Source organism: Macrosteles quadrilineatus, unplaced genomic scaffold (genome assembly GCF_028750875.1).
Source record: "Macrosteles quadrilineatus isolate MER2022 unplaced genomic scaffold, UCM_ALF_1.0 Scaffold_3__2_contigs__length_128488019, whole genome shotgun sequence".
Taxonomy (NCBI): domain Eukaryota; kingdom Metazoa; phylum Arthropoda; class Insecta; order Hemiptera; family Cicadellidae; genus Macrosteles; species Macrosteles quadrilineatus.
In genome coordinates this window covers 3110138-3123323 of record NW_026542596.1, presented here as the reverse complement: position 1 = coordinate 3123323, position 13186 = coordinate 3110138, and the positions used below count along the sequence as shown (strand labels likewise).

General features: G+C 37.1%; 1 protein-coding gene across 6 annotated transcripts in view; it reads left to right on the top strand.

Moving 5' to 3' along the window:
• LOC128990912 (nucleolar transcription factor 1-like) overlaps window positions 1–13186 on the top strand; it is a 148431-nt gene that overhangs the window by 73035 nt on the left and 62210 nt on the right. For all 6 annotated transcript variants that reach the window (XM_054413567.1, XM_054413568.1, XM_054413566.1 and 3 more), the window contains one exon: window positions 5683–5753. In XM_054413567.1, the coding sequence (XP_054269542.1) occupies window positions 5683–5753 (71 nt within the window). The remainder of the gene's footprint in view (window positions 1–5682; window positions 5754–13186) is intronic.

Below are 13186 nucleotides of genomic sequence, written 5' to 3'. Positions count from 1 at the left end.
CTAACTCAGTGTTTAACCTGTAATGGCAACTAAACGTTTTGGGTGTGATAAAATTATCCAAACAAGTAAATGAAGTATTTGTTATTCTAGTTGGCTCCTCAAATTGAAAACAAAAACCATTACATTCGACAATTTCTTTAAATCTACTTGTGAATGTGTCATTCGTTAAAATGTCTATGTTAAAATCTCCAGTTACAAAAACAGTATTTTTTTTGAATTTTTTCTGTATTATCAAAAAGAGAATTTCAAGTCTATCTAAAAAATGTTAACTTATGTTGAAATTTGGTACTGTATAAATAGAAATTAAAATTGAATTAAAATCCACAAGTTTAATAGCAGAACATTCAAAAATAAAGTCTTCATTTAAATTGGAAAACTGTGTTATTGTTACATATTTACAGTTCTTATCCACTAATATGCAGGATCCGCCCCTACAGCCACTTTCTCTTATATAAGAACTAGCCAATTTAAAATTATTTATTGTATTTAACAGAGAGGCTGAATTATGATCTAACCAATGTTCATTAAAAGATATAGCTTTAATATTCAAATTGGCCGCAGATAAAAATAAATTGAGAGCTGAAATTTTTGTTAAATTTAAACCTTGACAATTGTAATGCATTATTAAATCACAGTTAGTTGAATAAAAAGATTGATTACATAAACCTTTTAGTTCGTTATTTTGAGCCAGTGAATTTGTTTTGTGCAAAGAATTATCTAAGTTACTTAATTTAGCAGGTACAAGGTCATTGTCAGAATGAATCAGTTTAAAATTAAAGGAGAACTATCATCTAAACAGGAATCTAACTCTAACACTGATGGATCACCCTCAACACTTGACACCACACATTTGCTCTGCTTTTTCACAACACTCGATGGTTTTGACTTAACAACTTCGTTATAGCTGAGACCGCCTGGAACCAACCGGGGGCTGATAAGACCAAGACCAGTGCTAACAGAAGTACTAATTAAAGAAGCAAGAAAAGTGGGTTTACAAATAAATGAAAACAAAACCAACTACATGAAAATAAGTAGGCAAGATGACGAGGAAGACCACTTAGAAGTATTAAACTATAGGTTCCAGAAAACTAGTATAAGTATTTGGGAGTGATGATCACAAACAATAATAGAGAAGAAATAGAAATTCAGAGCAGACTCAGCAGCAGAAAGATCATACTGGAGTTTAATAAAATTATTCAAAGGCAAACTGCTATCAAAAACCACTAAAATAAGAATGTATAAAACTATAGTGCAACCTGTATTGCTATACGGGTCAGAAACTTGGTCTTTTACCAAAAAATCCCAGAAACGCCTTATTACTTTTGAAAACAAAATTTTGAGAAGAATTTTTGGACCAGTAAAAGAAGGAAATGCATGGAGGATAAGGAAAAATATAGAGTTAAAAGAATTATATGGTGAACCAGATATTGTGGGAATAGTTAAGAGTAGGAGGTTGAGATGGATGGGCCATATTAACCGTAGAAGTGAGAGAGAGATGGTAAAGATGGTACTCAGAGGTATACCTAGAGGTATAGGACTTGAGAGGAATGGGAGCAGACTTGGAGCTGGCAGAGGATAGAAGAGCTTGGAGGCACATGGTTGGCGAGGCCAAAAACCACCTAGGTTTCCAATGGCCACAGGAGTAAGTAAGTAAGCGGGTCTTGAACCCAGGACCTCCAGGCTGTGAATTCCTTACCTTAGCACTGAACTATCTGTGGTTGTTGATAATTTGTTTTCAATCGGTTAAAGAGGAGCGGACAGTTGCAATGGTTGCAATAAATACTTTTGATACTATGATTATGTTTAGGCCTCAAGTTGTTGAATTGATTTTCTGGGAGTTGAGGAGGATACCGGTATTTGAATGTAGATGAATTAATTAACATTGCTAATGTTATTATAATTATTGAGATTAATTCATCTTCCCCCCTTAAATTGTTCAACTACAAAAAAAATTGCTCAAATAACTAAAAAATAAATATTTGCATTGTTATTATATGTTAAGCAGTGTTCCATCACTGTATCTAGTATCACAACTATCACAATTAACGTCATCGGTAACTTATCACAAAAATCTGTAACTTATGCATTAAACAGATTGCAAATAACTTCATTTTGTGATGTTCTACAAGCCTAGTGTAAGTGTTTCACAAATTGTATGTTTGTCAAGTGTTGGTTTTGGTTAGGCATATGCCATCCACCATGATTGTAAAGTTGAACAGTATTTATGTTGGTAAGTTATTTAGAAAACTTGATCTTCAACTAATGTTTCTAACATGTGTTGGATCCGATTCACCATTCATTAATGTAATTACTTAACTTGTTTCATTTTTGAGTAATCTCAGGATTGATAATGTTACACCATGTACATATAACAGATCAATTTAATTAAATATTATTCACCCTGTTTTTGCTTATTTTTCATGAGCATTGTTCCACTATTTTTCTTTCGTACAACACTTTTTTACTCTTCGCATTTTTGCGCTAAACTTTCTCGTTTAGGAGCTGCATGATACAAAAAGTAGACCGGAAGTCATTTTTTCACAGGCTGTATCTCCTAAACTAGTGGGTTTATGGAATAAATATCACGAATAAAAAAGTTTTTAAATTGCATGTTCTATCCGAAAACATGATAAACTATAGGGTTTTAATAAGAAATTTCAATTATTGCTTTAGAAAATGTTGTATGATCCTTGTTCCACTTCAAAACTTTTGTTTCAAAGCTGATTATTTTCCCATAGCATTCTCTATTATATAAAATTGTAACAGGCTAAATAACCACCCTAGATAAACCCACTAACAACGAAGAGCAGTGAGCAAAAACGAGTGTTCTAAGTAAATAAGCGATGGAAGTGACTTAAGTGCACTCTGTCACTCCGAGCAGGAGCAGGGTTGAATCGCCGTCGAGTCGAGTCCACTGACACAGTTCGTTCATCGCCAGTGCTAATGCGGCGTTGCCTTACATTGCTTAGCGCCTGGCGAGGGTTCGGCAACACCGCGCCCGCGCCGTGAGTCACTTATCGATCGATACATGCCTGTGACGTCGAGGAGACTGCCACGCACGTAGTTCAACAAATGTCCGCTCCACTCCACGCGCGCTAGTGTGCCAATTTCGGCCATTTCGGGATTTTGTTTTACTGGGACCCACTCTTAACATTAGGTATATGAAAATTGAAAAGTTCTCTTTAGAAAGGAATTACGACCTTAAAGGACAATTTATGAAATGATGGATAGTTTTGCGGGAGGTTTTACAATGTATATTTAAATAATCTCTCAGCCTCTTTACCGAATAAATGAACGTATCAATGATTATAGTATTACACATAGTATAAATAAGTCAACCCAACGTATGTCATTTCATTTTCATCCAAATGCTGAATTTGTGTCAAAAAAACTGAATGTTTACAGCTGTTAAGTTAAGCAAATGGTATTATACCAAAAGCTAAATTAGAATGTTAGCGTCGGCTGCTAGACTTTTTAAAATTTAAAACTTAATTTATAAGAAACTGAAACCTTAAACTAAAAGTATGGCTTCGACATTCCCTAGTTCTCAAAATTATCTTTCTTTCTACACAAAAATCATAAAAATCCGTCAAGTGGTTAATTCAGAATCGTAAAAAAAACCCTGTCACGTTTTAATATATATGATTTATTTAAACTAGCTGTAACCCACGGGCTTTACCCCGTTTGACTTCAAGGTATTAATAAAACTATTAATCGGTTAAGTTAACCTGAAATAAACAAAATACAGTAAAAGAAACAAATAATCACACCTGATTTTAATAAGGTAATACATTGAAAGAATAACAAACAAATAAGTACAGCTGAGGTATTTTTAACATTAGGTATATGAAAAGTTCTCTTTAGAAAGGAATTACAACCTTAAAGGGCAATTTATGACATAATGGATAGTTTTACGCAAGGTTTCTCGTCATGACGAACATTTTAAGTATATGGTTTATCGGGGTGTGATTTGTAGTTTTTTCAAAAGTTCATGGGTACTTTTGTCTTTATATATAGACTAGCAGAGTACCCGTCCTTCGTACGGGGTTGGAATATAAGTATAAAATGCTTATTGCAGTTATACTCAAGCTTTGCGTTTGCAATAAGGGAGGACACAGTTTGATAACATTTGCTTTTTTAAATTTACAATATTCTATAGTATTACACATCTACCATAGCCATAATGTTCTACCACTTCACCTAAACAATAGAGAAAAATAAATTATCAACAATTCGCAAAATATCAAAAATTATTCATGAAAGGAAAAACATAAACATAGGCTAACTGTAAACAATCCTACTTTGACAGTTCTCATTGCGAATCACAGTTTTTTGTTGCTGCTTGGTCCAAATTAGCTGTTTTCATAAATAAATGCAAAAAAAAAAATATAGTGCTGCACCCTGTTGGTAAATCTTATAACTTTGTAATGCTTTTCCATATCATAGAACCAACTTTTTTAGTTGAAACAGCTGACTAAATTCTTTAATTCCCTCTAAATATGAATACTCATAAGGTTAACATGGGGAACTCCAGAGCCACTGGGGCGGAGCCCGAAAGGATTTTTGATATAAGAATATGCCTATATGTTAATCGGGAATGTGAGCTATCATCATGCCAAATTTCAGCCCAATCCGTCCAGTGGTTTATGCGTGATTGAACTTCATACACACAAACAAACAAACAAACAACAAAAACTTTCACATTAATAATATTAGTAAGATAAGATAAGATATTAAAAAATCAACATGGACTGTGCGTATGATATTTTTTAATCCATACACTATGTTTATAGTAGCACTTAAAACTTCACTTAACTCTTTAACTAGGTAGATAGTACAGATAAAATATGGATCTCCTTTATGGGGCAATATAAGACAAGCCTAACCCTAAGACGATGTTGAAATTAAATCTAATTTTAATAATGATGTGTAATGCAGGGATGAAACTGAACATTGCAACGTGTTTAGATTAGTTATTTTGTATTAAAAAAAAAAAAATACATCTTAAGGTCTAACTTATTGATACAGAAATTGTTTAGCATAATTTCTTCTTGGCAGGACATTCGCGCGCCAGTTGTCTGAGTGTGACTGTCTGTCTGACATCTTGAAATTTAGATTGTGTTGTGCGATATCATATTCTGCATAGAGACCAGCTGAAGCTAAACTAAGGCACCGTACCTGTTTTGAGCTAGTTCTAAGTTAGCTACTAAAGTTGTTAGCTGTGATTACAAAACTTATAGCTATAATATAAATAAATGTTAAAGTAAAATATCTTTCCCTGTCGGTATCGGAATAAACTTTTGGCATTCGATTCTTGATACCGATCCCAATATCGAAGTATCAGTGGCATCGATAATTAACATATCCCAATCTAATACTCATTTTAGAGGCCTAAATTAGTTTTATATATTCACCAGGACGTAATCTATGTCTGGGTTTTCCGATGCATCGGGATTTCGATGAATGTTGAATCAAATCAAAATTTCGATGCATTGCACACCATTAGGTCCATCCATACTTAAAACTCAATAATGTTCTGGGTATGCCATTCCACATTAGGAACAAAGGTTGTTGTTGTAGAGAAGAAGAAGACAGTCGACAAAACGTTGACAAAGAAACTTTTTTATCTGAAAAAGATGTCCAAGAGATTTTATTTACTAATGTACATGTTTTGTGTTGAAGGCTGCTGCAGCAGAAGGACCTGTACAAGATGGCGAGGAACTCTGGAAAAATGAGCCGAAAAAGCCTCCAGTGTAAGTAAAATTAAGTTGTAATCCATCTTGGCAACATTTACTGACATATTGTATATGTGGAGGGGATTGTAAAGAAAATTTGATTTCTCTTATCCTTATAAACAAATCAAAGACACACGTAATCTTTAACAAACCCCCAGACAAAAAAAAAACCAAAAAAACGCTCCACATATTTTGTTTTTATAAACCATTCAATACATTGTGCTCTCAACTACATCTCCATATTGCAATTGCATGTTAGGAAAATTCAAACTTACCAATAACCACTATGGAACAGCTAATAACTATATTGAAGGGCACTAAAAATATTTAAAGATGATTTTTTATAAAATGAGCCTTAATTGACTTGTCTACGCCCATAGTAACACGTATATTAGGCTGTATATTGATTCATTCTTTTTGGGACACGGTGTATGCAGGCTCCATAGACCTGTAATTTTGACTACTAGTAGTACGCTTATTCTGCGTGTAACGGGATGAGTGAACATGAGCGCAATAATGAAAGAGTCCACCCACACCTAGCATACTTACCGGTGTCACTAGTGAACACAATAATGTTATTTGTATGGACAAATCAACCCATGAGTCGGGGCAAATAATGGTGAGTCGGTGGCTCAGTCGGTAGCGTCACGCGGACTTCGGGCCCAAGGCAGCAATGTCGTGGGTTCGGATCCTGGTCACTGCCACTAAATTTTATCAGTACAGTTCACCTTTGTACCGTACCGGCTCACCCCTTGCTTTGCTGTAAACGATCCACGCACGGGCGCTTAGTCTATGTGGACGGGCAAATGCAAGGTTAAAAGAGGCTGCCAACCTGTTAAAAAAAAACCAAATCTCAGTCAACAACAATCCTAACTTCTCGTCCATTAATTAACCAAAGTCATTGGTAATATACGTAATGTATTTCCTGTTTCCCTCTCTTCTCATAGCATTTTATTATTGCAGATACATTAATCTAACTGTCACAAAGAGTTCCCACACTCTGAACTGTTCACCTTGACTACTTCCTTCACCACTTCCTACGTCGTGGAGCTGTTTCCCTCTCTTCTCATAGCATTTTATTATTGCAGATACATTAATCTAACTGTCACAAAGGGTTCCCACACTCCGGACTCCTCGCCTCGACTACTCCCTTCACCACTTCCTACGTCGTGGACCTGTTTCCCTCCCTTCCCATAGCATTTTTAGAATTGCAGATGCATTTATCTAACTGCCACCAACGGTTCCCTCACTCCGCACTGCTCGCCTCATGCTCGATACTGTACATTATTCTAATTATCACAAAGGGTTTCTACACTCCGGAATGCTCGCCTCGACTACTTCCTTCACTTCTTCCTACGTCGTAGACCTGTTTCCCTCCCTTCCTATAGCATTTTAGAATTTCGAATAGATTAATTTAACTTTCACAAAGGGTTCCCACACTCCGGACTGTTCACCTTGACTACATCCTTCACCGCTTCCTACGTCGTGGACCTGTTTCCCTCCCTTCCTATAGCATTTTAGAATTTCAAATAGATTAATTTAACTTTCACAAAGGGTTCCCACACTCCGGACTGCTCACCTTGACTACATCCTTCACCACTTCCTACCTCGTGGACCTGTTTCCCTCCCTTCCTATAGCATTTTAGTATTGAAGGTATATTAATCTAACTGTCACAAAGGGTTTCTACACTCCGGACTGCTCGCCTAGACTACTTCCATCACCACTTCCTACGTCGTGGACCTGTTTCCCTCCCTTCCCATAGCATTTTAGAATTGCAGTTACACTAATCTAACTGTCGAAAAGGGTTTCTACACTCCAGAATGCTCGCCTCGACTACTTCCATTACCACTTCCTACGTCGTGGACCTGTTTCCCTCCCTTCCTATATCATTTTAGTATTGCAGGTATATTTATCTAACTGTCACAAAGGGTTTCTACACTCCGGACTGCTCGCCTTGACTACTTTCTTTACCGCTTCCTACGTCGTGGACCTGCTTCCCTCCCTTCCTATAGCATTTTATTATGGCAGATACATTAATCTAACTGCCACAAAGGGTTCCCACACTCCGGACTGCTCGCCTCGACTACTCCCTTCACCACTTCCTACGTCGTGGACCTGTTTCCCTCCCTTCCCATAGCATTTTTAGAATTGCAGATGCATTTATCTAACTGCCACCAACGGTTCCCTCACTCCGCACTGCTCGCCTCATGCTCGATACTGTACATTATTCTAATTATCACAAAGGGTTTCTACACTCCGGAATGCTCGCCTCGACTACTTCCTTCACTTCTTCCTACGTCGTAGACCTGTTTCCCTCCCTTCCTATAGCATTTTAGAATTTCGAATAGATTAATTTAACTTTCACAAAGGGTTCCCACACTCCGGACTGTTCACCTTGACTACATCCTTCACCGCTTCCTACGTCGTGGACCTGTTTCCCTCCCTTCCTATAGCATTTTAGAATTTCAAATAGATTAATTTAACTTTCACAAAGGGTTCCCACACTCCGGACTGCTCACCTTGACTACATCCTTCACCACTTCCTACCTCGTGGACCTGTTTCCCTCCCTTCCTATAGCATTTTAGTATTGAAGGTATATTAATCTAACTGTCACAAAGGGTTTCTACACTCCGGACTGCTCGCCTAGACTACTTCCATCACCACTTCCTACGTCGTGGACCTGTTTCCCTCCCTTCCCATAGCATTTTAGAATTGCAGTTACACTAATCTAACTGTCGAAAAGGGTTTCTACACTCCAGAATGCTCGCCTCGACTACTTCCATTACCACTTCCTACGTCGTGGACCTGTTTCCCTCCCTTCCTATATCATTTTAGTATTGCAGGTATATTTATCTAACTGTCACAAAGGGTTTCTACACTCCGGACTGCTCGCCTTGACTACTTTCTTTACCGCTTCCTACGTCGTGGACCTGCTTCCCTCCCTTCCTATAGCATTTTATTATGGCAGATACATTAATCTAACTGCCACAAAGGGTTCCCACACTCCGGACTGCTCGCCTCGACTACTTCCTTCACCACTTCCTAAGTGTTGTGGACCTGTTTCCCTCCCTTCCCATAGCATTTTTAGAATTGCAGATACATTATTCTAATTGTCACAAAGGCTTCCCACACTCCGGACTGCTCACCTTGACTACTTCCTTCACCACTTCCTACATCGTGGACCTGTTTCTCTCCCTTCCCATAGCATTTTTAGAATTGCAGATACATTATTCCAACTGTCATAAAGGCCCCCCCACACTCCGCAGCGCTCGCATTGACTACTTCCTTCACTATTACCTTCACTACTTCGTACATCGTAGTCCTGTTTCTCTATTTTTCCATAGCATTTAAGTATTACAGATACGTTAATTTAACAGTCATAAAGGGTTTCCGTACTCCTTTCTTTTCACTGCTCACCTTTCCGCTTCCTTTACCACTCTCTACGTCGGGGACCTTTCCCCCCCCCCCTTCGCATAGCATTTTAGTATAAAAATATACCAACATCTTTGAATATTTAATATTTAATGCCAACATTAAATTGAATAATGTAAAAAGCTGCTTTGTTCTAAATACATACATACCTATTACTTTTAATTTAAAGGTGAATTTTAATACTGAAAATAAACGGTATATAACTGCCGACTAATATTGTTAAGTTCAATTTATTATTCTAAAAGTTGTGAAATTTAATTAGCTTAAATAACATTATTCTGAAAGCTGTGAAATTATAATGATATATATTCATAGACGCCAAACTGTTTACTCCTTGAATGAAAGAGCTTAGAGTAAAAGTCGTTCTCTCTGTCTTAAGTAGACAACAAAATTGTTGGTCGCAAAACGTAAACAAATAAAAAGAAGAAGAAGGTAGCTCCTAATGTTATTCTTATGGGACGAATTTAAAAATGTTTTTTAAGTATTTTATTATTACTACTGAGTGGAATCGTCTAGAATTTTAATGGTGTCTTTACACTGGTGTCATAGCTATTTGTGCAAAATTTGAACGCTATAAGTGCAACGGTTCTTGAGTTTTAGGTGCGAACACACACACACACACACACACACACACACATACTCCAGCGGACAACTTTTCTCCTACTCCGCTATACACGATACATAGATATTATTATAATATTGAGCAAAACTTTACACCAACCTAATAAGCATGCAATTAAAATCCTGAATTTATAATGTGCAATGTTTTTCGCTGAACTGTGAGTCACAACACAGTATATAGCCTTGTTACAATAAGGCGTATTCACGGCATTTCTGTTTTAGGAATCTCATTTGGAACCTTACAAAGACAACCGAGTGAGACTGAGAATTTCATTTAGCCTGGTGTACAGTCTGTTTAAGAAATAGGAGTGTCCGGGTTCGTCGTTTGCCTGTATGTTAAACTTGGACACATTTGAATGTGTCCAGATTTATCGTTGTCTGTTTTCATCGCTGTTCACGTTTATCGTTGTCCAACTTCGTCATCGTCCCATTAGGATGATCCAAATGAGTAACGTATATTCACTATACAATTAAAAAGTACAACATGTAGTAAAACGAAACTTGACTTAAATCATGTAAAAACTAACTGATAACAAAAAAATCTGGTTATTTATAACAGATGGCAATAAATGTTGTGAATTTGATACAGACAAAAAGCACAAACACTTCACCTTCCATTTTGCTGAGATTGAACTACTGTCCTTGTCTTCAAGAAGTTTTTTTATGCTTTAGTTGGTTGGCGTGTTTTTTAAAGACTTCCATTGTTACCTTCAACTTTCCACTTGTTTCGCCCACTATAGCTATCTGCAGCATTATCGACAGCGTTACTACCGTATTCCTTTGACTTATTATTGATGGTCGCACCATTCTCAACACTGTCACTACTAAGGTGTTGTTTCTTTACTTGCCCTGTTTTACATATTCTCCTTATGTGATTCTTACTCCCGCATTTGTAACAAATTAGATTTTTAATGTTACAATTCCTTTTAAGATGTTTACCACCACATATAAAGCATGGTCTTAGAGATATAACATTAAAATTTTCCTTCTGAGGAAAACTGTTTAATGAAGCACCTTTTACTGAGAAAAGAGAATTAGCTACGTTAATGACTTCTGGGAACGTTTCATAATCCTTTTCTATAAGTTTGGACCTTATATTGGTATCACATATTCCCATTACAAAAGTGTTAACAAGTGCTTGTTGGAAAAATTCAATGGGGAATTGAATTGACAATCATTTACTTTATGCCTCAAAACATTGGCAAACTCCATCAGACTCTCGCAGTTCTGACGTAGTGAAAAAACTTGACACTTTCCATGGTAGTGATTTTTTTTGTTTTAAAGTTGTCCAACAACAGTTTAAAAAGTTCTCTATACTTAAAGTTGCGACACACTTTTCTCGCACTGAAAAAAATGCAGTCGCAAACGTTTGCCGAGGATAACTCAGCCTACAATGGCTGGGTGAAATTCTAGGGTCTGCGATGAGGGAAACCACTACGCCAAAAGCCGGGTCTAACCGGTATAGGACTGGCTCATACAAGGGCACTGTGAACAAGTAAAAAACAAGTCACCAAAATAAACGTGTAATAATCACCACCAGGCCTACGCCGATTCTCCACTCTCCTAGGGGGTCGTTGCTGACTACGCAACTCGGGCTTCATCCTAACTATCCAATAGTTAAGCCCAGAGTGCCTAAAACAAAGTGAGTTACACGATGATTTGCCAGTAAAAACCACAATGTGAGTTATTGCCAGGCGGGTCTACTCCGCCACTATAATCCAATACACGACTCTAATGCCTAAGCTAACTATCAGACAGTTCACTCAATAACAATACCATATAATATTACACGTATACTATAGGCAGAGTGACTACACCTCTAGTAGCTGGTCTCAATAAAATACCAAGCCAAACAAGCAAAACTAAATGTCAATTGCACTACTATTAAATTATTGAGCTACTTAGACACGCTTACCACAGCCTAAGTTTCAAGTTTTAAGTTTTATGATATTTGTAAAGCAAGTTTTGTATATAATAATTTTGTAAATATTAGTATAACGACGCAATCTATCCGATATACTTCGGTCAAAGATTAAAACAACAAGTATTCAAGTAAGTAGTAGCAGAGAAATAAATATTAAATACGTTCCAAACACTAGATAAATATATTATCTGATAGCCGGTACTCCGCTATCCAAGCTACCAAGATAACGTGTTGGATTACTAAACAAGCTGTTCAGGTTAAATTAAAATATTTAAATGATTAATCAATAATAACCCTACTGCTACTACTACTACTGCTACTATATCAACGTTATATTACTTAGCTGTGCTTCTGTTAATAGTGTCACGTATTCCCTCGAGTGACAGGGGGGAAAGGGAAAGTAGACTAAATAAAAATCCAAAAGTGACTTACCCAGATGGTAGAGCATTTATTGAACAAGTTAACCTCTCAGTCTGTAGATGGCAAGACCTTGACCTACCGTCCCTACAACACACTTACTGCCCTGAACCCTACGCGTACAAAAATACAAGAAACGAAGACGACTGGTCCTGTACCTAACGCCCCTGCCTGGTCATCCTCTTGTCCCGTCTCCGACGTCCTCCTCTCGCGGTCCTACACCCCGCCTGAACTCGCACCACAACACCGACTTGGTCCGGGGTCTCTCCACACACTGACTCGAGCGACACCTCCGTCGACTTCCCCACCAGTTCCGGGAGCAGTGTACCAACTACCGGTAAATCACATTATGTTTGTCCCAATGACGGGGGAAGACTGGGGCCCCCGTCACAATAGGCTAATAAAATTAGCTAGATGAACACTTACAGTAGTTGATCTGCGTACTTCAAGAAAGTGTTGTAGGCCTAGATTAAATAATTTAGAATAAAACAGTTGAGATATGGATGAACTATATAATTAGTCTTGTAGATGAAGAAATTTAAAATAAAAAACACTTGAAATGAGTTAGCTATATAGTACGTAGAGAGTCTTGACGGATGATGTAATCTTGAAGAATATTTTAAAAAGTTGAATTGTATAGGCTTAAAGAGTCTTGTAGATAAGGACAAAATAGATGAACTATGTAGTTCTTGTAGATGATGACATTTAAACAACACGTAGGTTAACTGTATGGTGTGTAGAAATGTCTTGGAGGATGATGTAACCTTATAATGGTTTTCACTTGAGGTAGTTAAACTATATAAAAATATCTAGAAGGCTGCTAACTATCTTGAAATTATGTAGAAATGTCTTATGGAAAGTTCTGCACTGATTTGACGGAAGACTAAAGAGAAAAAGAATATTTAAATAATTCTAGATGAACCACCACGGAACTACATGTTGATCACTTAGAGAACTGCTATGTAATGGCCTTCACTACGTTATTCTAGATGAACCACCACGGAACTACATGTTGATCACTTAGAGAACTGCTATGTAATGGCCTTCACTATGTT